Source organism: Aythya ferina (genome assembly GCF_964211825.1).
Source record: "Aythya ferina genome assembly, chromosome: 5".
Classification (NCBI taxonomy): domain Eukaryota; kingdom Metazoa; phylum Chordata; class Aves; order Anseriformes; family Anatidae; genus Aythya; species Aythya ferina.
In genome coordinates, this window is record NC_140301.1 from 61,492,231 (window position 1) to 61,518,905 (window position 26,675).

General features: G+C 38.5%; 1 protein-coding gene across 2 annotated transcripts in view; it reads left to right on the plus strand.

The window, feature by feature from the left end:
• WDHD1 (WD repeat and HMG-box DNA binding protein 1) overlaps positions 1-26,675 on the plus strand; it is a 31,440-nt gene that overhangs the window by 3,188 nt on the left and 1,577 nt on the right. For both annotated transcript variants that reach the window (XM_084520177.1, XM_084520178.1), the window contains exons 4-25: positions 2,023-2,174; positions 4,342-4,453; positions 4,982-5,032; positions 6,978-7,073; positions 8,588-8,680; positions 9,227-9,333; positions 11,450-11,585; positions 12,124-12,319; positions 12,536-12,726; positions 13,318-13,502; positions 14,657-14,898; positions 15,385-15,522; positions 16,205-16,361; positions 18,020-18,134; positions 19,565-19,696; positions 20,051-20,268; positions 22,021-22,151; positions 23,581-23,637; positions 24,498-24,541; positions 24,699-24,854; positions 25,171-25,328; positions 26,526-26,661. In XM_084520177.1, coding sequence (XP_084376303.1) covers positions 2,023-2,174; positions 4,342-4,453; positions 4,982-5,032; positions 6,978-7,073; positions 8,588-8,680; positions 9,227-9,333; positions 11,450-11,585; positions 12,124-12,319; positions 12,536-12,726; positions 13,318-13,502; positions 14,657-14,898; positions 15,385-15,522; positions 16,205-16,361; positions 18,020-18,134; positions 19,565-19,696; positions 20,051-20,268; positions 22,021-22,151; positions 23,581-23,637; positions 24,498-24,541; positions 24,699-24,854; positions 25,171-25,328; positions 26,526-26,661 — 3,003 coding nt within the window. The remainder of the gene's footprint in view (positions 1-2,022; positions 2,175-4,341; positions 4,454-4,981; positions 5,033-6,977; positions 7,074-8,587; positions 8,681-9,226; positions 9,334-11,449; positions 11,586-12,123; positions 12,320-12,535; positions 12,727-13,317; positions 13,503-14,656; positions 14,899-15,384; positions 15,523-16,204; positions 16,362-18,019; positions 18,135-19,564; positions 19,697-20,050; positions 20,269-22,020; positions 22,152-23,580; positions 23,638-24,497; positions 24,542-24,698; positions 24,855-25,170; positions 25,329-26,525; positions 26,662-26,675) is intronic.

A 26,675-nucleotide genomic window follows, 5' to 3' on the forward strand; every position in this document is an offset into this window, starting at 1 on the left:
AGAACAGGATTCCTGCTTAACAGTAATTAGTAATAATTTCTGAGAATGCTGATTAGAGGTATTTCTGTCACCTGACTGACTTGTTGTGGCATTTGTCGTACAACCGGCTCTGTTTATTTTAATGTTAAGGCAGCTCCTTGTGGTATATCTTGAAACAGGGATTATTTGTAAGTAAGAAGGCAAATAATCCACCTATATCAATTTGTATAATAGAAAACAAATCTTTTTTTTTTTTTCTATTTTATTTATTTAGCTTGAGAATTTTCACAGCTATTCTCTTGTGTGCAATTATTCTTATATTACATTAATAACAGAAGGTCCAAAATATTGTCTTTATGGCAATTGTGGAAGAAGAGAGGAATTCCAGAAGTTTACATCTCTCCTTCAGATATTGTCGAGTTAACTTTGCAGTCATAGAGGATATTTTTAAAATTGTTTTTCAACTATATGTGATATCTGGAGGGGAATATAAAAGGTGAAATAGATGAGAATTCATACAGATATATTAATTTGAAACTATATTCAGAACAATAATCTTTCTTCAGTTTCTTATATGCCTTTTGATATAACTTATGTATCTTGCTCAATACCTGTAACATCTGTTTTGATTTGTAGTGTTTTGCTGTTGGTCTTTATCATGCTGCTTATCTTTTCACACACCAAGTGAGGTGATTTGAATGGGTTCGCTTAGCAAATCGGTGCCAGAAACTGTAAAAATTATTAATTAATACAGGAGGGAGAAATCACAGAAAGGCTAAGGTTGGAAGGTCATCTGAAGATCATCTGGTCCAACCCCCTGCCCAGCAGGATCACCTTGCACAGGATAGCATCCAGACAGGTTTTGAATATCTCCAGAGAAGGAGACTCCACAACCTCTCTGGGCAACCTGTCCCAGTGCTCTGTCACCCTCACAGTTAAGAAGTGCCCTCTTGTTTTTAATTTTTGGACAGCAGTTGGAACAGTCCTGTGCTCTTAGCTTATTGGAAAAGAATTATAGCTTTGAGGGATTTATTTTTAAACAATGAGATTATGAATCCTTTTTAAAACTTCAGGAGATTTTATTTCAAAAAATATGCTTCATTAAAGACACTTTTATGGGGCACTGGTTTGTAATAAGTAATAAATCTGATCTCCTTCTCAAGTTATTTACTACTGGCTGTTGCTTTCTTTTTCTTTGTGATTTTTACTATAAATTTAGGCTGCTTTTCTTTTTCTTTTTTTTCTTCCATTTTTTTTAAAAAAAGGAAATGCAGCATTTCTCTATGTATTTCAAAAATTTATTGCTGCATCCAAGTGAGGAATAGTATTGTCACTTTAATAAGATATACTGCTGTTCTAAGCATAGGATAATTTCTTTTGTTTTGGAATCACTTTAATTTGGAGTCATTTTTTGATGACATCTGCCTTCTGTTTCTGCAAAGGACGAAGCTGTGGTTCATAAATTTCTCGTCTTTCCCTAGTGGTGTTTAACTGGCAAGATCGGTCCAAGGATGCCCTCTCCTGATGATGTAGCATATTAATCTAAACAGGATGCAAGATTCCTCCTGTTCTAAGAGGCACTCTCGCCTATATAAAAAGATTTATTTTTTCTATCTACCCGAAGAAGGTCAGACAGTTCTTTGAAATTCATTTGTGACTTTTCTGAGAATTCATTATTTTAGTAAATATACAGGTGGGGAATGTCTTGATGGAGTAAATTGCCATGTAATTAACATCATGGATTTTTAGCCTAGCACAACTTGGTATTAAATCTAGCAGTTTCTAGTATATTGAAACAAAGAATAATTTTATTATCTTGTAATAGTTTGGTTTAAGTGATAAAGTATCTTAATAAGTTACTGTGTTTCTCTTTATTTTTGGGTGGAAGAAATACAAGTTAGATTATATCTCTGCTACTCTTGATGTCTTTTGGAGCTACTAAAGTTAATCTGCCCAAACATTGGGAACATCAGGGCATTTTTGGCTCCTTGGACATAAATATGGTTTCACTAACAAATGTTTTTTTGTTTGTTTGTGTTTAAGAATGGAAGACTGATCACAGCAGCATCAAACAACACTGTTCAGATACATACGTTTCCTGAAGGAGCTCCTGATGGCATCCTCACTCGTTTCACCATGAACGCAAACCATGTCGTCTTTAACAGTGACGGTACCAAAATTGCTGCTGGATCTAGGTAATCTGTGCTTGATAAGGTAGAACATTGCTATCACTGAAGGTCCAGCAACTTCCTCACACGGCGATTTTGCCAATGAGATTTTTAATCCACAGACCGCTGAGGGTTTTAAAGTAATGCAAAATGCCTTCCAGGAACGGTGGTGGCGGGGGAAGGAATGAAAAGGACTGTTAGGAAAAAATTCTCTGGGAGATATTTGATCCACCGAATAGTTTCAAGTAGAAATGTGGTGTTGTGAAATCATTTTCTCTTCAGGAGCCTTGAGTGTTTTCAGTTTTCAGTCTTATAAATGCATAATTGTAAGTGTTCACCCATATGGATCTCATTGCAGCATCGAGGATTTTGTTAGTGTGTGCTAAGGATAATGTCTTGACTCTTTGGGATCATGGTGCTGCAAATGTATATGCACATGCAAAAGTTAGCTGGGTTCTGATTTGCACGAGAGCTTTGAGTCATTCTCTGGCATCAGTATCATCCCCCTTCTGCCAAATGATAACAAATGACAGTTGCAAGACTCCCCTGAGGGGGATTAAATGCATAGTTTAGTTAAAAGCAAACATGCTGCCCTAAGAAATTATGCAATATATGCCAGTCCTTTGACAGAGATGGCAAAATAGCAAGCAGGCAACATTCTTGTTCATTTATTTACGGCTCAGGTGGTTCTTAATTGGATTTGGTGAGCTCTTTAGGTACTCTAGCTAACCCAGGCTGCCTGCTTGCTTCTCTGCTGGAATTTGTCCTGCATTCCTACAGCAGAGATGGCAGAACATTACATCTGCAGCCTGCCTCCTCTAAGCATGAATTGAACTAGAAAGCAATTTGGATCATTATGCTGGACTGTAAATTCTGGCAGCTGCAGAGCAGACACGGGAGCTCCACCAAAACTGGGCGACTGGACAGCTGGGGACAGTAACTGTTCTAATCTCTAAATCCGACAGAGATCATGAATTTGGGCTCTTTGCCAGTGCTCGTTTCTGAGGGAACAGCTCTGCCCCAGGATCTGAGTTTGATTAGAGAGATTAAGCAGACAACACCCTTTTTCTGTTTCTAAAAACTTTTACAAAAAGCCAGTCCTTCTGCAGCCTGACCAGGGTCCTCACGTTAGGAAAGAGAACTTGTGAAACTGAGGTCACCCCTTGATGAGGTCTTCTGTTAGACATTGAAGGAGGTGACATCTGTGATATGAGGGAATGCAGCCTTTACTTGTCACAGATTGCTCCATTATTACATGAAGTCTGTAAACTTAGATTTGTATAAGTTTAACGTCGAGGTGGCTGCCAAAATTCACTTAAACTGTTTGAAAAATAGTTCTGTGGCTTCTTAAATAAGCAAAAGCTATCTTACTGCCTGCATTTTCTTTCACGTTTCTTTGCCTTATTTAAGAGAGCTGACATTACTTCAGTTGTCTCACAATGGAGTTTATAGACTTCTTTTTATGACTGTTTGGCTAGCATTTAGGTATTTGACAAAACAGAGGTTGCAATTCTGTGTGTAGTTAAGGTAATGACTAACCCTACAGAGTCCCAAATTCCTCTTTGAAAATGTTGCAGTGAAGTATGACAGGGAGTAGTACCAGAAGATTGTCATGGCAGCTCTTTGGCTTAGAAGTTATTGGCATTGATTTTTTGAATTAAACTGCAGTAATGTCTGTAATTTTGGAAAGGGGAGTAAATTTGAAAAAGAAGAAAAAGTAAATTATGATATCTGATACAATAAATGGTCTTAATAGTCCTGTTAAAAACTTTAAAAAATAAAATATTTTGTGCTATCTTTTTTGGCCAAGAGAATGATGATCATGAATATAGGTTCCATTTAACAGATAGATACCAGGAAACTGACTTAACAAGTACTAAGCACAGGTTTTTACTTAGTCTCATTGAATATTATATTTAACAGATTTGTGGTCTGTGTATATGTAATATCCTCTTCAGAGAGCAACCGTATTTTATGAACTTTGATTTAAACAAAAATGATCTAGTGATGTAACCTTGCTCCTCTTGTAGTAAGCCTTGAGATTCTCATTTTCCCTTAGATCATAGTGTCAAGAGTTACAACTTCCCCAAAAGATAGTTAGTGTCCGATTTAATTTTTATAGCTGTAAACAAATACTCTGTCACTGTTGATACCAACGTTGATAATCTTACAACTGTGCCATTGTGATTTACAGTGACTTTATGGTCAAAATTGTGGAGGTGACTGACAGCAGCAAGCAGAAAACGTTCCGAGGACACGACGCTCCTGTTCTAAGCCTGTCTTTTGACCCCAGGGATGTTTATCTGGTAAAAACAAAAACAACTTGTTTACTTTCTTCTTTGAATTTCCTTCTCCATGGGAGGGGGGAGTTATTTTTGGAGTAAAACAACAGTGAGCGGGGACATAAGACTACTTAATTTCAGCTGACTACTGCTGATGGAATGTGTGAGAATTTGTTGCCTCCCAGGGGAGCTCGGTCTTTGCTTTCCCACTCAATTACTATCTATGTTCTTCTGGAATCTATTGCCAATCTGATTTTAGAGGTGGAAAGGTATTTCACTAAAGTAATTTAAGATTAGTTTTGAGCCTTTTTTGTAATTCCAGTATCTTGGAGTTGAGTGGTATTATCAAGATGATTTATATTTCCATTAGAAAGCTTTAAGTCTTAAAATGGTTTAAACAGGGAGACTTTCTTTTTAAAACTACTTATGTATTATATATCTGTAGCATTGGTTGTATTTTTTTAATATATATTGTAGCATTAATTTCTCAATGACTTTAATATTTATTTTATTATTATTATTTAATTTATTTTATTTATTTCTCTTTCACAGGCATCAGCAAGCTGTGATGGCACTGTCAGAATATGGAAAATTGAAGATCAGGTAAGAGGCCTGCCTTTCAAGTTGTTTTATAAGAAAGCAGGGACTTCACAGACCACAAAAAGAACTAGACTAAAATCATCCTGCTGGAATAAATCTTTGATACGTCATCAGTAACTGCTGAGAGTATTTGCAAAAGAAAAAAAAAAGTTTATATGTAAAATTAATTTGCAAATAAAAGGGGAGCTATGCATTGGAACTCCTGAAAGAAGAGATGGTGAATGGAGAATTCATTTTTCTTAGGAAGAAGTTTGACAGTACTTTATAGAATACTTCTACCTACTTCTGGGAGAAATTCCAAGCCTGAGTGTGAAATACTGCTTGGGTAGCTGTGGGCTGTTATTTCTGCCTATGGTATCCCTAATTTATTTTGTTGATGTTTCTTCATTGGTCAAAATTGTGAATTTCGTCCTCATTGTATTTGAAAATAACCCTTCAGGTGAAAGTAGCAATTAACCATCACATTTCTTGGTTCATAGAATCGTAGAATGGTTTGGGTTGGAAGGGACCTTAAAGATCATCCAGTTCCAACCCCCTGCCACGGCGTGGGCTACCATGGTTTCAGAATTTCAGCTACTTGCTTTCAGGGTTAAGGAAGAAATTTTTATGCTAATAAGCACTTGTCTAGACATACTTTGTTTTTATTTATTTTTCCTGTGCTCCCTATGAAATACTGAATAATTTTCAGGATTAGAGACTGACCAGTGAGGGTCAAATAATGTTCAGAGATGCTACGCAGCATCTTCTTCTATAAACCTTCTGGGTAGTTAGTCTTGAGAATATGAACGTGGTTATTTCGATTTGATATTAGGAGGAGGTTTGGTTTTCACATGCCGAGATTGGTGAAGCGATGCCCATTTTTCTTTAATAGGGATTTTTGTGCACAACATTGCTTTCATCTCTCTTGCTCTCTGTGGCACACATGCTTGGTTTTCCAAGGACTCAAAGTTCAACTTAGTGCATACCAACCTTTTTTATTTGTAGAAATAGGACTATGTTATAATGAGTAAAAGGCTTATTAAAGGATAAGGGGCTTGCTATTCTTCGCTGTTTAAAAAAAAACACACAACCGAACAACAACAAAAACCCACTTCACAACAATTACTCACAAGGGGGATGTAAATCACAGTTTAAAGACCATCATTTATTAGAAATACAATCATTGGGCTCAGCTTGGCAATATTTGTGCAAATAATTCTCTCTGCTGGCCTTGCACTCTAAGGAACTTGAGAAGAGGGTTCCAGGTGAACACTGTTAATAAAGCAGCTCTGCATGTATGTGGGATTATTTTTGGTAAATGCCATTATTGATTGGAAGAAGAATCCGTGTGGAATTACTCCTATAAATACACTTTGGTATGTACTTCGCACTTGTAATTGCTACTTTTTGAAACAAAACCATATTACTAATATGAAATCTAGTGTTCTAGTCTGACAGTGGGTGCCTTTTGGGGCAATTAGGCTGTGTCCTGGGACCGTGGCAGTGATGTATATCATCTGTGCTGTAATATGAGAACGTGGCAAATCATTCATGTTTGTGTTGTTCTGGTGACATTCAGGCTGATGCGTGTCACCTTCCTACAGTCAATCTGGATTTGACAAATGCCTTTTGGCTAGATATCTCTCTTTATAACCTAAATATATGTGAGCTCATGTTCTGTACTTCATTAAAAACACTTGTTCTCTGGTCTCATTTCTCTGACAAGTTGTTGCATTGTAGTTAAAAATATGTTCAGGTCTACACTGGCAGAGTATTTTGCAGCATTTTTTTTTTCTTTTCTTTTTTAAGAGGGTAGGCACCATTGTATTCAGATGAAGGAAATTATTTTGTTTCCAGAAATGGTGTATCTTGTTTCCTTTTAGCTTTTTCCACACTTCTTCAGGGATTCTTAAAATACAGTAGGTTTTCACAGAACTAGAGAACTCATTTTTGAATATTCTGTTTTCAGACATGCGTGACAAATTGGCTACTGCTGCAGAAATGTAATGATGTGATAAATGCTAAATCGATATGCAGGCTTGGCTGGCAACCTGGCAGTGGGAAGGTAAGTGACATATTGTTTCAGCCACATCTTAATCCTTCATTTCTCTTTGGGAGTACAGTAGAATTCAATCCAGGCAAGTGCAAATTCCAGCTCCAGGGACTAAGGAAAATGTTTGGGATGAAGTTCACTTTTAGGAAAAACAAACCTGGAAATGGTTACTTGTTTAAGTACCAGGCTGTGTTTGCCAGCAGTCCAGCTGTCAGCCCAAAACTATGTTAAAGAGTCATGTTGTGCTGCGTAGGAAAGAAGATTGTACATGAGGTAAATAATCTCACTGTTCACAACAGAGCATCAAAAGAGTTCTGACTTGCTGTGCTTAAATTTTGTTGCATCAGTAGTCTTGCTCTGCAAATGTATCCTATGTAGTAAGTTGTTCCTGATCTAGTGGGAGGTGTCCCTACCCATGGCACAGAGGTTGGGACTAGATAATCTTTAAGGTCCCTTCCAACCCAAACCATTCCAAGAGTGCCATGTACAGATCACGTACCAAAATAGGTTGGGGACAGAAGTTTGCATCGCTGTGTGGATGTCTTTGTATCATGTAACCTAGAATACCCCTGCAGCATCTAAAGTGCAAAGGGGAGGGGAGAAAGGAGCAGATAAATTCAAACCCACATGAAACAAGGCATGCTGCACCGTACTTGAAGTAAAGGGCAGGGAATTGAGCAAGAGTTGGCCATTTGGGGAAAAATTGCTTTGTGGCTTCTGTCCTGGCCTGTTGGCTGGAATAATAAAGGATGAATAGGCTCTGCCAAACTATTGACATTCTAGTATGTGCAGGGTCAAAAGAGTATTTTCCAGTGTTTTCTCAGTTTTGACTTGAATAATCTCTATTTCTTTGTATTCTCATGCACACATGAAGTGTAGGAAGTTGCCTTGCATGTATTATAAAGCAGATTATTAGGAATCATAAAAACAGAAAACCAAACCAAAAAAAAAAAAAAAAAAAAAACCAACCAAACAACACACACACAAAAAAAAACCACGCCCATATCCCAAGAAGTAAACGAGCAGTAATGTTATGTAGGTTTGTGAAATACCAAATGAGCTATTTCAAGAATCAGCTATTCAGGTAAGATTTACAGAGAAATTGTAACCTGATCAAAAGAAGTTCAGGGAGGGAGGAAATAGAAGAACATAAGCCTTGTTCTCAGAACACTGAAAACTATTTATGCATGTTTGTTAGCTGTTTCACGAATAAGAACTTTTAACCTTAAGTTGCAGCTGTCATTATCGTCTGTTTTCTGCCAGCAAGAAGTGAAGATTGAAATGAAAACAGCCATTATTTGCTGTGTTGCATATGGAAAGCATTGGAGAACTTTGTAATTCAAGATTACTTCTGTAGCGTTCTTTTCTTTCTCAGTTGGCACTGCTAGGATGCTAAGAGAACTGTTAAATACTTAGACAGCCACAAGTGTGATACTTTGGAATGAAGGAGCGTTGCTAGTTCTTTGAATGTTTTGCTTGGAAGATAATTTGTTCTAAATTGCCTAAATCTTGTTTCCTTGTAACAGTTGCTGGCAATTCCTGTAGACAAAGTTGTTAAGCTATACAGAAGAGAAACCTGGGATAATAAATTTGATCTGTCAGATACTTCCATCACACAGGTAAGTACGTAAACAAGCTGCTTACTAAATCTTTCAAAGTTTAAGTGTTACTCTGCCTGAAGTTATCTTCTGGACAGTACGGTTCTATTCCCTGTCCTCTTGGTAATGATTGGTTACACTTTCATTTCTGATCCTGTTACTTTATGTTGGAAATCAATCACAGAATTTCTAGGTTGGAAGAGACCTCAAGATCATCGAGTCCAACCTCTGACCTGACGCTAACAGTCCCCACTAAACCATATCTCTAAGCTCTACAAGGCAAGAGATACTTCTTTCTGTGTACATGTCTAGAATCAGGTTTTGTTTGACCTCATGGCAGCTTTTAGTGACAGAAGATAAATATTATAAGAGAAAAATAAGTGTGCTATCCTTAAGGAATGGTTTTGCTGGGAGCTACCTGCAGCCAGCTCTAGTATGGGAGGCTGGATGTGGTTTGCTAAAGATTAAGATTTTTTCCTTCCAGAATGTCTGCTTTATACTTCAGGATATGAGTGCTTTGTATGGATTGGTAATATTTCTTTTTATCTAAATTTTCTTTTTCCCTAGCCCTTGAATGTCGTGGCCTGGTCTCCCTGTGGGCAGTACCTGGTAGCTGGAAGTGTGGATGGGAGTATTGTGGTGTGGAAGGTGGAAACCCAGGAGTGCATAGAGAGGTATGTAGTGCTGTTCCATAATTCCCTAAACATATGCTGCTTCTTGAAATAGAATTTTGTTAAATCTCTGTGCAGAATCTGGCACTTGCTCTTGTTAAACTTCACGTGGCTGGTGATTGCCCAGTCTTCTAATTTGTCAAGATCTCTTGGCAAAGCCTCTCTACTATCAAGGGAGTCAACAGCTCCTCTTAATTTACCCCACTAGTGACTGGCCACCAGCCTGATGGAGCTCTTCTTGCTCTAACCCTTTGAGCCTGACCCATCAGCCAGTTGTTCACCCATTGCATTATGTTTTTGTCTAACCATGTGCTGGACATTTTGGACGGAATGTACTGTGAGAGACTGTATTGAAAGCTTTGCTAAAATCCAAAAAGATCACGTCTACTGGCTTCTCTTGGTCAGCTAGGTGAAATTAAGTTCGTTAAGTAGGACTTTCCTTTTGTCGACCTGTGTTGGGGATGACCAATGACCGTGTTGTCTTTCATGTGCCTTTCAGTAAATCCCAGAATAACCTCCATGATTTTACCAGGCACTGACATGAGACTGACAGGCCTGTAATTACCAGGGTCTCCTTTCTTTCCTTTCTTGAAAACTGGGGCAACGTTTGCCAGCTTCCAGTGGACAAAGATCCCTCCAGATTCCCAAGACCACTGAAAAATAATCGAGAGGGATCTCGAGATGACCTCAGCCAGCTGAGCTCCCTGGGATGAATCCCATCGGACCCCATAAAGTTGGGTGCCTCCAGCTGGAGCCACAACCCCCCTACAAGTCCGGAGCTGGCCGGGAGGCTACGCTCGGGGCTCTGGGGGTCCCAGGGCCCCAAAATGTAACTGCGTTGGCCGGGAATCGAACCCGGGTCAACTGCTTGGAAGGCAGCTATGCTCACCACTATACCACCAACGCCAGCTGGCAGGGCTGCAGGAGACAGCGCTTAAGAGCTCGGGCTGAGCAATCCCACTCTGCTGGCCCCAGAGGTGGTCACTGCGAGCGTGTTGGGAGAGGGGATGCAATCCAGGATTTGTGGGATCGGGGTGATGCTGCAACACAGGGCCACTGTTCAGTCTAGACTTGAGCAAGGGAGCAGGAGGAGATCACCTTGTGCAACCCGGGTGAGGTGCACTAATGGCTCAGTTCACGTGCGGACAGGAATTTGAGGGCTGCCACATCATTCCTGCGCTCTACCATGAAGCAGCTGCCAGGAGAGTATGACTGTCAGGTAGAAACGTGGCATAGAAAAATACCAGAAACCTGCCATATCTGGTACGCACAGAAATATGTTCTGATTCATACGACGTGCTGCTTTCTTTCTGCCCAGCTAAAAGAATCTGGAAACGTTAGGTTCCTAGAAATAGAACGGGGGATGGACATGAATATGGGCTTGTGTTCAAATTCTGTGGTCTAGTTCTGTGTGCAATGGGAATGTTTTACTTCTGATTGATTAAAGGATAGTTTTAATGGAAATAAATCTTCCTCAGGTTACAAACGCCAGGATTGTTGGCAGTAAGAGGCATCTTCTAAAGGGTGTGGGGAATACTGACGCAGTGAGTCAGCCATCCTCACCTTTGGGCAACAAAAAGAGCCAAAAGGCATTTCATCTCTGTTAACTAAAGGGAGGAACAGAAGGGAGGCTTTCAGTGACTGATTATCTTGAGTAAGAAACATGATTTTTACTCTAATGCATATGTTAGGAATTAGACAGACCGTGTAAATGATTCATGGCAGGGTTGTTTTGTGAGAATAAAGCAGGGAGAAGATGGAGAACTAACTCATCCGTTTGGTACAAGAGAAGCAGCTGAGCGTTCGTTTTATAGCTGGATGGTTTGGAATGTGTGGCTGCTGGGGAATTACTTTGTCTTTTCTACATCTATCAGGAGCTGTTTTATGAAAATGATTCTGATTGATTCTAAAGCTTAAATAATTTCCTCCACAGAGAAGTAAGGCCTGCTGTGTTTTTTATTGTAGTTATTTATGCTGAAGTTTAACTTACGAATTATTTTACCATGTGTATGTATTTTATTATGTTGTTTTCTAATACCAGTAAGTATTACCACTGCTTACAATAATGCTTCTGCCCTGAGAAGCTTAATACATTCCAGTATTTTCATACTCTTTTCAGGACAAAACACGAGAAAAATTACTCAATTTGTGGACTGGCATGGCACCCCAAGTACAGGCAAATCGCTTATACAGATACTGAAGGAAATCTGGGGTTGTTGGAGGATATCGGTGATGGAAAGAAAACAAATGACAAGGTAATTAATGCCGATTATTAACTTGAATATTTAAGCCATCAAATTATATTGAACATTCTGTATTGGGTGTTGAAATTTCCTTCTCGTTTGTTAATTCATTCCTTGAGTCCCATGTCCAAAGGAAGATTTAATCACAGACTCACAGGCTGGTTTGGGTTGGCAGGGACCTCACAGCCCATCTAATCCCAGCCCCTGCCACCAGCCCAGGCTGCCCCCAGCCCCATCCAGCCTGGCCTTGGGCACTGCTGGGGATGGAGCAGCCACAGCTCCTTGGGGCAGCCTGCGCCAGGGCCTCATCACCCTCATAGTGAAGAATTTCTTCCTCTTATCTAACCTAAACTTACCTTTTTTTAGTTGAAAAGCCATTACCCCTTGTCCCATCACTACACTCCCTGACAAAGCGTTCCTCTTCAGCATTCTTGTAGGTCCTCTTTAGGTACTGGAAGGAATTACCATTATTAAATAACAATTATAATTAATAACAATAATTAATAGCTGCTAAATGAAAAAATAATGATAATTGCTAACATGGTTCTAGGTTGCCAGTACAGCGGCAAAAGACTACAATGATCTCTTTGATGGAGACGATGACGACTATTTAAATGGAGATGCGATCGAACCACCCTCTTCCCCAACCCCGGGAGCTAATGAGGATCACGGTGATGATGATGACCTTATGCCAACTGCAAGCCATCAGAGACGGGCAATACTTGATGACGATGATAACTCATTAGGTAGGTACAGCATGAACTAATTTTCCAGAGCTCTGGAGTGTTGTTATTGGGACAAACTCTTAAGCATCCTCTCTTGGCATCCCCTTATCAAATGTATTCTGTTTTATTTTTCTGGTCAAGTCTTCACTGTTTTAGTTCTGTGTTTTTTGCCTATTTTCTGCCATAATACTGGGAAGAAGTAATACATACATGTATTTTTGTATTTTAAATTTTTAGATATCGGGATGATAAAAGCTAATTCCAATCTTCTTAATAAGGAGGAGGATGATGATGATCAGACTGGTGGCTTTCCAGCTTTGCCAGCATCGTCTACACAGCAGCATTTCTATGATGGGCCGTTGCCAACCCCCAGGCAAAAGCCTTTCCAGTCTGGCTCCACTCCTGCACATCTCATGCATCGTTTCATGGTAAATCTCATGGCTGTGCTGCTACATAGATGTAGTTGCTTTGTTAGCATTGTCCTGGTTTTGCTGGGTCTTCATCTAATCATTTCCAGCTGCATGTGTCTGGTGCTTTTTTAATACTTCACAGTGTAAACTAAATGGTGAAAAGTAGCTTTGTGCTAATGCAGAGTGCATAACTTTATGCCATACATTTAGGTTGCTTTTGATGTAGAAATAAATATTTGGTTCAAGACTAAAGGAAGCAATACAGCTTGTGCTTGTGTTACTGAAGTTGAACAAATCTGTTTTGGAATTCCTTTTTAGATTGGAACTTGTGGATACTTTTGTCCTTTTAGGACTTTTCTGTCCATCACCCATTATTTCTTTATAACTGCGAGTTGTTAATGATTAATTTTGCAAGGAGAAATTTGGTTAAGCAATGAGAATAAAATCATTTTGGCCTAATGAAGCTGTTTTAGAAACTACCAGCCCTGACTCTTCAAGTCTTCAATCTGTCACCTATTGTTGTTTCAGATCGAGGAGGTGTAGGAGGCTGTTCTAGGGCAGTCAACATGCTTGATTATTATTATTGTGATATTTATTTATTTTTAATAGGTTTGGAATTCTGTTGGCATCATTCGCTGCTACAATGATGAGCAGGACAATGCTATAGATATTGAATTTCATGATACCTCTGTACACCATGCAACACACCTGCCCAACTCTCTGAATCACACCATGGCTGACCTCTCCACGGAAGCTATTTTGCTAGCCTGTGAAAGCACAGAGGAACTTGCAAGGTAAGTCACGGCTTTGCTCTGTCAAACCCATAGTATGGAATTACATTTAGCATGTTTCATATATCTCAGCTTTTATCACTTTTTTTTTTTTTTTTTTTTGAAATTTTTGTCTTTTGATCTTGCTTTTTTATTTATGGGACCGCTTTTGAGGAGGATTTTTTCACACCCACCCACTTGTAGACTTCAAGGTATTGAAGGATGTATTTTGTTTCCTGAGGTTTTTCTCTAAATCCAGTTTTTCAAGTGTATATACTAGAAAGTTCATGCATTGCTAGCTCAAAGGAAATTGTAAACATGCACAATAGTCTTTCAGTCAGCTCAGATCAATGATAAATCGTAAGGGCTCTGCTATTTCTTTTCATACTGTTGCTATGGAAAGATGTTTGGAGCTACCTGAAGAATTACCATGTGAAGAACACAAGTTCAGGAAACCATAGTAGAAAACTTCAAGCAGCTGGACTACTCTGCTCTTGTATTTAAGAATGACATTGTGTGGGTTTTGTGTTTGTTTGTTTTTGTGGAAATATGTTGAAGGAAGAACTTTCTGACTTTTCTGGGGAACATACAACACTGTGATAACTTGAAAAGCAAACTTTATCTATAGGAGTGTTATTTCTATGTATTGGTTGTCTGACTCTGATTATTTTTTTTCCTAAATGAAGTAAACATCTGAGTTATTTATTAAAAGCTGTGGTGTCTGTAAGTGGGTTGCAGACCATTTTCAGTCATTAAGATTGCAGAATCCAAGTTCCTAATCTTTTGCTCCTGAAGGATATCACAATGTGACAGGCCTGATTGTCAGGGCTACTGAACACCTTCAGTTCTTGCAATGTTAATTAAGCAAGATGCTTATCTCTTTCCATATAAAAATCTCTACTCAGACCTCTGAAGTGTCTCTGCTTCATGCTTTAGAGGCTGTAAATCTGCAGGGCTGGAGACTGAGCAGGCTCTTCAGTTCTTGAATAAAAACAAAAACAGCTTTGCAAATGACCACTTGTAATCTGTCGGATGACGCAGTTCCTAATGACAGTCACATATTCTAGGTCTCTGATAGAAACATAATATATTGCTGTAGATGAAACGCCTGATGTATTTTCAGATATTGTGTTTTTCTTCTTGTGATGCTTCACTGCTGTTCTTTGTCTCTATTTTAGCAAGCTCCACTGCATTCATTTTAGCTCATGGGACACAAACAAGGAGTGGACGGTAGATATGCCAAAGGACGAAGATATTGAGGCTATCTGTTTAGGTCAGGGCTGGGCTGCTTGTGCCACCAGCGCCTTGCTGGTTCGTCTGTTCACAGTTGGAGGAGTTCAGAAAGAGATCTTCAGTCTCCCAGGTCCTGTGGTGGCCATGGCAGGACATGGAGAGCAGTTGATGGTTATTTATCACAGAGGTATTTTCTCCCTTCTGTCTTTTTTGAACTATGCTTTCTTTCAATCCTTGTCTGTTACTGGCTTCAAATACTGGCTAATTTGTGCATAATCACCAGAACTGTTTTACTTTTCTTTCTTCTTGTCTGCTTGATGACACCTTACTGTAACAACCTATAATTCTTTGGAATCTGACAGCACAGCCTATGTTTTATATTGGGATGCCTAGCTTAACTTGTGGGGAGTGGGAGAATTTTGTAACTGTAGCATAAATAGATTAAATTTAGGTTTCAGACATGCCAAAATGAATTACTGGAGGAAAATAAGGGACTATTTTGTTATGCATGCTTTGTACGTCAAAAATGACAAATAGTTGCTTGTCTGATAATTGTATTCATGGATAATGCTGCCTTAGAATTAGTTTTTGATTCAAAACTTATTTAAATTTTAGCCAAGAGACAAGACAATTCTTTGCTTTTTGATATAGTCATTGAACAACTTCATCCTAGGTACTGGATTTGATGGGGACCAATGCCTTGGAGTACAGCTGATAGAGCTAGGAAAAAAGAAAAAGCAAGTTTTGCACGGAGACCCTCTTTCTCTTACAAAGAAATCCTATCTGACGTGGGTTGGATTTTCAGCAGAAGGTATGAATAACATTGAGAAATCTTGATGTTAGGTGATTTTTGGAGCAGGGGTTGGCTAACTAATGCCCGCTTGGGCGTTAGTTAGTAGAAAACGTGGTTCTGGGACCTAGATTTCCCCTCCCCATCCTGAGTCTCCTCTATGCTAAACAAAACTGTTTTTCTGTTCTTTATAAATATTTATAAGAAATCTTTAATATGTTTCCACTCTGAGTAGAATACACTTGAGTATTACCAGAATTTAATTTCCCGATCAGTTGCCCTGCTCAGCAAAAAGAAATAAACTGCATAAGTGCATCATAATTGGCATGTTCAACATAACTATCTCAGCAGATGTCCCCACAGAAAAGCTGGTAGCTTGGGAGGAGTTTGTATGATAACTAGAAAAAAAGTAATTGTCAGATAGCTAACTTTTTTTTGGGATCTATCCAAGTAACAGATTTTGAGTTCGTGAAATGTTTTCAAGTCTTGAATTTGAACATGAGTCAGTAGCAGTGGTATTGGCTGTCAGAAGGTGGCGCATCTTTCTAAGGAAACTAGTTTTTCCCAGTTAGCTTGTACTGTTTGGCTTATTGTCTTTGAGTTATGCAAAACGTCATTTCCCAGCAGTATCCAGCAGTTCAAACTTACTCACGTCATAATTAGTTGCCTGTGAGAACAGCTGTCTACATTTTGTACCCAACAGGTACCCCCTGTTACGTGGATTCTGAGGGAATTGTGCGGATGTTGAACCGAAGACTCGGGGATACTTGGATTCCAGTGTGTAACACAAGAGAGCATTGTAAAGGAAAATCTGATCATTATTGGGTTGTGGGCATCCATGAAAACCCCCAGCAGCTCAGGTCAGCTATTCCACAAAAGAAGTGCTTTCTTGTCTTACTTCTAATTTATAGAACATCTCATAGTAAGAGAAACTGGAAACAACTATTACTAAAGCAGGTGGCTAGTAAATGTGCATTGATCTAGTTCATGAATGCAATTCTGCATGGATGTTTCATCAGTAAATTTGTTCTGAATAAACTCATTGGTTTTATAATGTGTAACAGACTAATGCTGGCTTCTTGCCTTGTCTAACAGACACGAGCACTTTTATGAAATCACACATCTCTGATGCAGGGAGATTCATAGGACTGCACTTTGCTAGAGAATGCTACTAAAAACATTGCTGTTAGGATTCTGTGCTGTTAGGATTCTGTGCTGTGGCCATGAAGAACAATTTTGTAAAAGTGCTGATGTATTCAAATAAATATTTAGCTAAGAGTGAGCCATTACTTCAAAATGTGACAGTGATGGTGTCTAAACAACTTTATTCCTCTTAACAAGCATCACAGAAGTGTAGTTGCTAAGCTTTGTTTGTAGTCTTCTTTATTCAGTGATACATGTCCTTTTCCTAGCAGCTCAGAAGCTGTCAGCTTACATTTTATTGACATTTGGGCTCTCGTACTTTGCTAAACATGCACAATTTTGGGTGTTGGTGGGAGACTGCATTTTATTTAAATTCATATTACGCTTTTTTAAATCCTCTGTTTTATGCAGTAAAGAAAATACTTTGATATCACAAGTAAATATCAATTAGCTGTCTGTTTTTCCCTCTAAAATATTAAGTAGTGTTGGCCTTTCAAAAATTCACCAAAAATGTGCAGGACACATCACATTGATGTGATAATCAACTGTGAGTCAGTCATCTTGATTTTTTTTTTTTTTTCCTTCTACTCCAAGAAAGAAAACACTGCTCTTGGAATTGCAGAGAGCATTTTTATTCAAAGCCAGTAGCATATTGAAGATAAGAAGGGGGAGGGTTATTGTAGAAACACCATATGCCGTAATCAACACAGAACACTAATGCTTCCTGTTTTTTTTTTTTTTTTTTCCTAGTGTTTGAAACACTAGCTTAAAGCTATAAAAAGAAACATTTTTGTCAGTGCTCATTGGTGCTGCTGGAGATACAGCTCTTCCCCAATGTTTTGCTTAAGTGATTGTAACCAGAGTATTAGTTTAATGAAACAGACTGTGTTTTTAGTATGTAGATGTGCAGCTTTCCCCTTTTTTTTCCCCCCCTCTGTCACAGCGCTGTTCTCATGAAGTCCAAAATCCCTGTCATAATAAATGGTAGATGTGCCTGCTGTTTCTCCAGTGGCCCTCCGTTGTTCAGTAGTTTCTGAATTTAATAAACTGCATTTCCATTTTGTAATTGCTGCTAAACAGTGTGTTGTGTGAGATAGAGATCTGTGTCTGTTACGTGCCATGTTTGGAGTTTCTGGTGTGAACAAGAGCAGCGTGTGCCTGCTGGTTTTAAAATCTTTTATTGGTTGCGATGTAAAAATAACCCTTTATAATACAATCTAATATATTGCTATACTTAAGTCAGTAATTTCATTACTACTTTTTAAAGAACAAATCCTCTTAAAGTATCTTGCTTCTTAGGAGACATGATTTAGATGTAGAACGACTGGTGACTCTGTAGCTGATGAGGACTCTGTTTTTTGTTTCCTGTGCACAGGTGTATTCCCTGCAAAGGAGCCCGATTCCCTCCTACACTCCCACGTCCTGCTGTAGCAATTTTACCTTTTACGCTCCCTTATTGTCAAGTTACAACAGAAAAGGGACAGATGGAGGTATGGAATGATGTTGAGTCCACAGCTGATAGTCTTAGACATCCCCATAGTAGGGATTATATAAGATTCCTATTAATCATCTCTACTACGAAGAGGGTTGTGCAAACTCTGAGTAAGGCACCTGGCTAAGGAGGTTATTTGGGTTCAGGGGTTATTTGGGTATAGCCCTTTCAGTTGGGTTTGCTTCACAACTGGTTCTAGAAGAACACAAAATTAAGTTGTTAGAGTTGACACAGTGTTAGTATTTACACACAATCTCTTTCAGAGCAATGAAGTTTCTATCTCTCTCTGGTTTGTTTGTTTGTTTAAAACAATTATCAGTGGCCTAATGCTTGAGAAAGTGCCAGATTTGGGGATTCAACTTGAGATCCCCTTGAAGATGCCTATTTCAAATTTTTTTTTTAGGCATGTTCCTATTTCTGGAAGATCTTTTTTGAAAGACGTGCTAAGTATTCCCTATAATCATTCTGAAAACATAGGCTTTGAAGCTTGATTTATTTTCTTAAGTCAGAGTTTGGTTGAAGATGTATGTGTGAAGAATACCCAGAAAATTGTTACCAATTTTTGAATTTTTTATTAGTCTTTTTTTTTTTTTAATGTGGGGTTCAGCTGTAGTGTACAAAATAGAAATGGACATAAAATTCTAACCTCATCCTCAGAGTCTGTTTAATGCTATTTGAAATTTATTCTCCATGATGAAAGCATGGAGGAAAAAGTTTCAATAATAAAAACTTTTTCCTTTTTTATGAATTCATGCTCATTCTTTTCAAAGTTTCTTTTTTTCTTTTGTTTACTTGAAGGACTGTTTTTTCGTTTGGTTGTTTTATCCTTTTTTTTCCCCCTGTCTTTTCCAAATCAGGAACTGTTAATTTACCCAGAGGGAGTATGTACTTCTTTATAGATTGGTCTTGTAAAAAACAGGCGATTCCTAATAGATCTGATGAGAAGACATTGGTTTTGAGTAAGGTATTTTGCCACAGAGCTAGTCTGGTCCACTAGCTTTGCTAGTATTTCCCTGAACAACCTGTCTCGCAAATGTTACTCCTGCAGTTACAGAGTTATTGTGGAATGTTTCCATTTCACTCTGGGGCAGAAAATACAAGATAAAGTATTCAATTTGTTCTAGAACTGCTTATACTGGTAGCAATCTGGTGAACATGTAGGTCCTGCTGAAAGCCTGTAATAGAAATGGAATTTAAAGAGAGGATGACTATTCGGATGGGTTTGTATGTTGGTGTGGTCTATTTTTCCTCACTGGGCATTGGTGTTTAAAGAGAATTGTCTGCCACTCACCCGTCGTTATAAAATGAAAGGAACGTTTAAGAATGAGTTGATAAAATGCTTTGTAATTTATTAGGTATAGAGCTGAGAGCTTTTCATTTTTTCACCCTCCCTCTGACCTCCAGCATGCATCTGTCTCCCATTTTCAGGAACAATACTGGCGTTCCATTATTTTTCACAACCATGTGGATTACTTGTCAAAAAATGGCTATGAAGTTGATGAAAATGCTACAAGTCAGTCGGTGAAAGAACAGCAAGAACTTCTAATGAAATTGTTTGCTGTAAGTACAAACACCTTAAAAAATAGAATCCCAAAGACTTCATTTTGAGTGGATAGGATTTGATGCAAATTTAGATGTGATTGCTCTTCGTAGAAATGTGGCTGGTTATCAGGTACCTCACCAGCTACAATAAGAGGTGGATAGAAGTTAATGTTATTATTTATCAATACGGAGGGTTCATACAAAAAAAAAAAAAAAAGGGGGTTTCTTTGCTCTGCAGTTCATAATTGTTGGTGATTTGTCTTTTATTTATTCAGCACATTAAAAAAACAACACGCATAATATTCTGGTCCTGGAGTCTTCAGAGAGCTGTGTAACTGAAGTGTGTAACTCTCAAGGCTTTTCTCCTTTCAGCTTTCCTGTAAACTGGAGCGTGAATTTCGTTGTGTGGAACTTGCTGACCTCATGACACAAAACGTTGTGAATTTAGCGATCAAGTATGCTTCTCGCTCTCGAAGACTAAATTTAGCTCAGCGGCTTAGTGAAATGGCTGTGGAGAAAGCAAGTGAATTGGCAACAGCACTGGAAGAAGAAGAGGAGGAAGAGGATTTCCGAAATCATCGGAATGCCGGGTAACACACATTTCTGAGATTAAAAACCTGGGAATGTTTTTACTGATTTATTAATGTTTTATTCCAATTGATACACTTCGCTCTTCTGGACAGTAATTTGTGACGCGTTTGTTATGAGGTACTGGTTTGTACTGCTCTACTCATAAATTGTGTGTATAAAATGGTGAGCTCTTGATGATATCTTTTGAGGACTAATTAGGAATTAGCAGCAGGGTACTGACACAAAGTGTCTCCACTGCTTGCTTGCTGTATGTCTGTGTACAGTGGCTTCAGAGGCAAAGTGGACTTGATACCAAATTGCTCTGACTTAGTTGCACTGTGTTTTTTTTTTTTTTGTCTCCAACCTATTTTTTTCTCTTTGCCTCTGTCTCTTTACCCCATTTCTACACCCTTCTTAAAACCCTCTTACCTTTCTCCAACTCTCCCCTCTTTCAGCATGCCACCTCAGTTTATCCCAGTTGATCTTATTCCCATGTCTCTAATCCCAGCTCTTCCAAACTGTTGAACTATTACAGGTTTGCTGTCATTCTTTTCTCTGTATCTGTGCTCTTTACCTTTCCTCTCCTACCTGCATCTGCTTTGTTTGTGCTGTCTGTAAAGCAAGAAGAGGCAGAAGATGTGTGCTTTCTTCTTTGTTTGTTTATTTTTGTTTTAAATACAGATCGTACAGAGGAGTTGTGTGTTCTTGCTCGGCATCTGGATGGAACAGCTGTAAGGAAACTAATAGCTAACCACCAGTCTGATAACACTGAAAAAATGTCCTGTTTTATCAGAAGCAGTGTCCTCCCGTAGCAATTTTATGTATGAAGTTTGTAACTTTTTTAAGCAAGAGGAAGTGATAAGTTGAGGGACTTATCTGTAGCCTTTCCCTTGGTTTTAAATGTGCTATTTCACAAAGAAAAAAACCTTTTTAAATGGTATACCCTGTTCTTCTGGATCATGAATGGAAGTTGCAGTCCCGTGTCTACAACTTCTGCCACTCTGAGGGCTGAAACACACTGCAGGCACTATGTTGTTCTTAGTGCCAGATCAATCTAATACTGACACTCTAGTCAAGAGAAATGAACCTTTTATTTTCAGGTGCACACATTTTAGTAACCAGCAAAGATTAGGTGGAAAATGCAAGAGAAATACGTGCTATAACTGGGGAATTTAGAGAATAATGAGATTAAGCATTGAAGCTTGCTGCTTAAACTTCAGAGTGGAAATGTGTATCCATGTTATCACCTGCGTGTTTGTTTATGCAGAAAAGTAACCTGGTATTGCTCATGATAGCAGAGGTATGCAGATTTCAATGGAGCTGGAAGGTGCCTGCTGTTGGCATTTACATTTGTGGCAAAGCATTCTTAACATCATTGTTGTGCACTCTGAACAAGGTGGCAAAAGCTCGCTGCTTCTCTTGGAGAGTTTGCTCTTGTGTGCAGAGCTGTTTGAAGGATGGTCCTTGCACTCCTACCTGGGTGGGAGCTTCAGGTAGCTTTGCAGTCACGTGTGGTCTATCTTAAAACTCCACGAGTACTGTTTTAAGTGGCTGTGTGTGGTATTTCGGGGTGAACTGAAGTGGTTCATGAAACTTTATTTTATTTTTAGTGATCAGCACAGTGTAATCAGTGGTACAATGTAAGTATTTGCCAAACGTTATTGTTCTTATTTCTTAATTTAGAAAGTTAGCCTTCTTTTGTTCCAGTTTTCTGTCTGAACGTGGTGAAGTTCAAAGCACCACTTCCTTTCTGATGAATTCCATCCCTTTAGTTACAGCAACTCGGCCGCAGAGCGGAGTCGTCTGCCAGTCAGGAATGTTCAGCAGGACGAAGAAATGGAAGATGCTGAGGAAACTGATGAATATGAGGAAGCAGAAGAAACGCCAGAAGTGCATAAACAGAGTAAGAAAAATACGTTGTTTGAATAGGCTGGAAGTTATCTAGATGGGTCTTTCACAGACTTCTGATAAGGAATTCTGGAAATTCCCTGATAATCTTTAGTTTGGGTAACTCATCAGGATAGAGCATGAAGCAAGCAGTGGAGTTTCCTGTATGTTTTTGATTTTTTGACATAAAATTTAAGACAGACAGACACACCACATGGCAAAGGGCCCTCCAGGGGAGGCACAGGAGATTTGACTTGGAAGCCCTTTACTTAAGTAGAAAATAATACAGTTTCTTTCACTGAGTTTTGAAAATCTCCAAGTGTAGCAGGGATGAGGTTTTCTGCTACCTTATTAAAACAGATCTGGTATTTTCTGAGCTGTCTTGACTTTGATGGACGAAAAAGTATGCAGCAGGGTGGCACAGAAACTCCTGCCTGCGAGCTTCCAGTTCCCTGCACTCCCTGTGGGAGATGCATAGCAGTGTCTACCTGATCCATACCCCAGCACGTACCTGTCGTCACTGCAGAATAACAAAAATGTAGTGTGTGTCTTCTGCTTTGTCACAGCTTGCTTGTGCATTGTACTTAACTGTTTAGAGGGATCCTTGGGGAGGTTTTTTGTTGCCTGATAACACATCTAATGGACTGGGTCATGTTGCAAAGCTGTTATTTGGTTTCAGTTCAAATCTTGCAGGAGATGAATTGACAGACAAGTTGTTCACCGAGCACTCCCCTCTTCAGCAGCTAGGCTTTTACCTCTTGCAGGAGAGTTGTCAAGCAGTCTGCACTGTTTTGATGTTCCTGTCATTACCATAGGCAGGTTGTTGTTTTTTTTTTTCCCTTTGCTTTGTCTCCCTTCACCTCTTCATCCTTCCCATCCTTTTGTATGTTTCCGTATACTGAACAATTTCGTGTTTGAGCTTTTAAGTGGTGGTCTGGAGGAGAAAAGCAAAACGAGTTTAGTGATTATTCTCATCTTTCTTGGTTTGTAAGTTATGTTATCTTCTTCCCTCCATAGAAAAGTGGGGTGGGGGAGAAGAAGAAAGCTGGAAAAATAGCTTTACCTATAAAACAGAACTATTGCTTTCTGTAGTGCTACATTTATATTGTACAGCACTTACACATTTTATAATTTGATATTTCTTATTGTTAGACATTTATTTAAAAAACATGCTTCTCTCTTTCAGGAAAAAAATGTTTTTGTTTTTGTTTTTTTAATTTAAATATTAGGTATAAGGAACAAGTATACAACTCTAAGTTAGATCCAGGTAAAAAAGACGGATGTTTTTGTAAAATCGTGCGTACATTTTGAAAATGAAAAGTCATGCTGTAAGATATGAATTGGTTTACTACGACTTGCTTGTGTGTTTAGGGTTTTGTTTTTTAACAAGTTATGCTATTACATTTTATTGCACTTACATATGTACCTTTTTCTTTGTTCCAAAGGGCCAAATCCTTTCTCCAGAGGAGTCACTTCAGCCGAGGTGACTACTTCAAAGCCTGGTGAGTAAATCTCCATTTATTCTAGAATCAGAACTTTGTCATACTTCACAACATCTGCCCTGTTTTTATCTTCTGTTCTCCCATTGCTACTAAAATTCAGTGTGTAACAATGCTGCCGAGCAGTAACTTGTAAAGACTATTGTTTTTGTGTTTTTAAGAGGTTCCTTATTCCCGTTGATGTCATCTTTACATAATGATGTTCTTTAACATCATTACCTGCTGATTATCTTACTTGTGTCAAGTGCTGAATCAGTTATCTGCCTGGCATTCTGTGGGAGAGGGGAAAAACAGAGCAGTGATCAATCAGTTTGTTTTACTAATCACAGATGCGTTCATTAGCTGCACTTACAAGGCAGTGTAAAAAAGCAGAACTGGGGGTCTGCTTTAGCAGGCAAGGCGAAATACAATCTCTTGTTCCCTTTTGCTTATTCCATCCTGCCATCCCTCCAGCAAAAACGATAGGAATGGAAATGGATTTGGGAATGGAGGAAGTAATTGGTGTTCCTGTGGATTTGTAGTTGTTGGTCCTGCATGGCTTTTCTGATGACTAACAGTAGCTGAGGATGCGTAGTATAACCCTTCTGGGGTTAACAAAGTGACTTTCTCTTTGTCCAACCACTTTGAAGTGGTTCAAGAACTTCTCTTCTTTGGTGTGGAATATTTGATGCCTCTGACCTAGTCATCCTCTTCAATTTTTCAACTAACAGAGGCTGAAATATGAAAAATGAGTATTAGCCTTTTTCTTTGGAAATGAGGCTAAGGTTGTTTCATCTACTCATCTAAAATGTGTATATTGCAGCGTGGGGGGTTGTCTACACACACGTTTTGCATTCTTTTTTTTTTTCTTTTCTATTCAACAGCTGTAATTGCATCAAGCAGCCAAGGACGAGTGAATCCCTTTAAGGTAAAAATTTTGAAGCTGGTTTGACTGCGGTGCTCTGAAAATCCCAGCAGATTTTTATACGTAAAGTTACAATGCGACTACAAGAGAAATCTTGGAGGGACATAGGAGCGCACTATGCCAGAAAATAAGTAAAATGATTGTTTATCTGTTTTGCTAGGTGTCATCTAACAAAAAGGACCCACTGGTCCCATCAGCGAGTGTTCTAGACAATATGAGCAAATACTCAAAGAAAACTTCATCTAGCAGTCGAGCTGTAAACAAGCAGAGCCCTCCAGTTATAAAGCCTCTGATTCCCAAACCAAAATCCAAGCAGGTAATGTTTCTAGTCTTTTCATGTTGTTTCAGAACAGTAAATTGAATTTTACCAGCTTTTATCAAGTATGAAACCCTGCTGATTGAGTAAAGCGTCTTAGATGGCAGGATTCTTTTAAGCATACTGCAGAAACTTACACAAACACAAAACAGCAAGAAAAAAAATTGCTTCACTTGTAGAAATTGCATTCTGTGCTGTTTGTTTGTTTGTTTGTTTTGTATTTATTTTAAATAGGAATAACTAAACATATATTCTGCTGAATTAGACTTAACTTTTTTTTTTTTTTTTTTTTTTTTTTTTAACTCTATTTCTGTAGGCTTCAGCAGCATCGTTCTTCCAGACTCGTACACCGAACTCTAGTGAAAAAGCAGTGGAAGAAAGACAAGAAAAAGCAGTGGAAGAAAGACAAGAAAAAGCAGGAAGAGAGTCCCCTGAAGTCAAAGTCACTGCACAGGACAACACTGAAAACAAAAGGCAAGTGAACGCTTGCCACTCAATGCCATGTTCCAATTTTGATAGAATAGCAAGTCCAAAAACTATTTTTTGAATGGCCGAAGTAGCTTAAGATCAAGATTAAAGTGTAAGCTCACAAGTTGTCACATTTGTGAATTTACCTCAGGAGTTTTAGCGAACTGATATTTGTGTTGTGGCAATTTGATACTAATCGTATTACAACCACAGTGAAGAAGCATGGGTGGAACTCCCTGTTTATTAAATCTTTCCGGGTATGCATGGCAGTGGTATTCAAGGTGGAAGTTTTGTGTCAGCCTGAGACAAATGCATAGAACGTGTTGGTGAATAATAAACAAGCAATGCATAATTTAATTTTGGGGCTATAAGCAACGATTTTTGCCTCAGTAATACTTACACAGCTGATAACGACCTTTGAATGATAAATGAAATCATGCTGCTGTACCAGTTCCAAGTCTAGGAAATCCTTAAACGTGTCTAGCAAATCTCTGAGGAGGTCTAAAAGCTAAGTGTTTTATGGGAAAGTATTAAAGCTTAATTTTGGTGTGGGTGCTATGGGTTTGGCTGTGTTTTTTGTTTCTTTTTTATTTATTTATTTACTTACTTCTAAAGGAAAAAAAGCAGAAGACTTGTAGCACTTAAGCAGTATATATTTTCCTTGCTAAGACTGTAATATATCTTATTCCTCTGAAGCAGACATTTTCCATGATCCCAGTCCTCATGAAACTTGCATTATTATAATGACTTCCCATTTAGACTTAATTTAACTGAGGAAGATGAAGGGAATTATTATTCATTTGGGCTAGTATTCTTTTCATTAACCTTAACAGATAAGTTTCTAAAACAAGTGGTAAGGAGAATTGTGAAAAGGATTAGCTGAAACGTGCTAATGTGTGCTCTATTTTTAGGTTGATGAGACCTTGTCAGGAAGGAAGAGAATCATTATGCTTTGTCATTCCAAAACTGAAATGTTAATCTCCATATATATCATGGATTTAATAAAAGTGCTTGACTTAGTCTTGCCTTGTCAGTCTATTCTGCAAGAATACTGCAGTAGGGGAAAGCAAACTGCTGACTGTATGTGACTTTTCTTTCAAGAACAAAAAACCCACTCAGGTGTTGTTTAGAAATGTGATTTTGGGGCATATGGTTTTCCTCTAAACTTCATAAACTGACATTTTTTTTCTGTGCTTGCTTCAGACCAAAGACAGGATTCCAGATGTGGCTAGAAGAGAACAGAGCAAGCATTTTAACAGATAATCCTGGCCTGAATGAAGCAGAAGTTATAAAAGAAGGCATGAGTCGATTTAGAGTTCTGTCATCAGAAGAAAGAATGGTAAGAAAGCATTC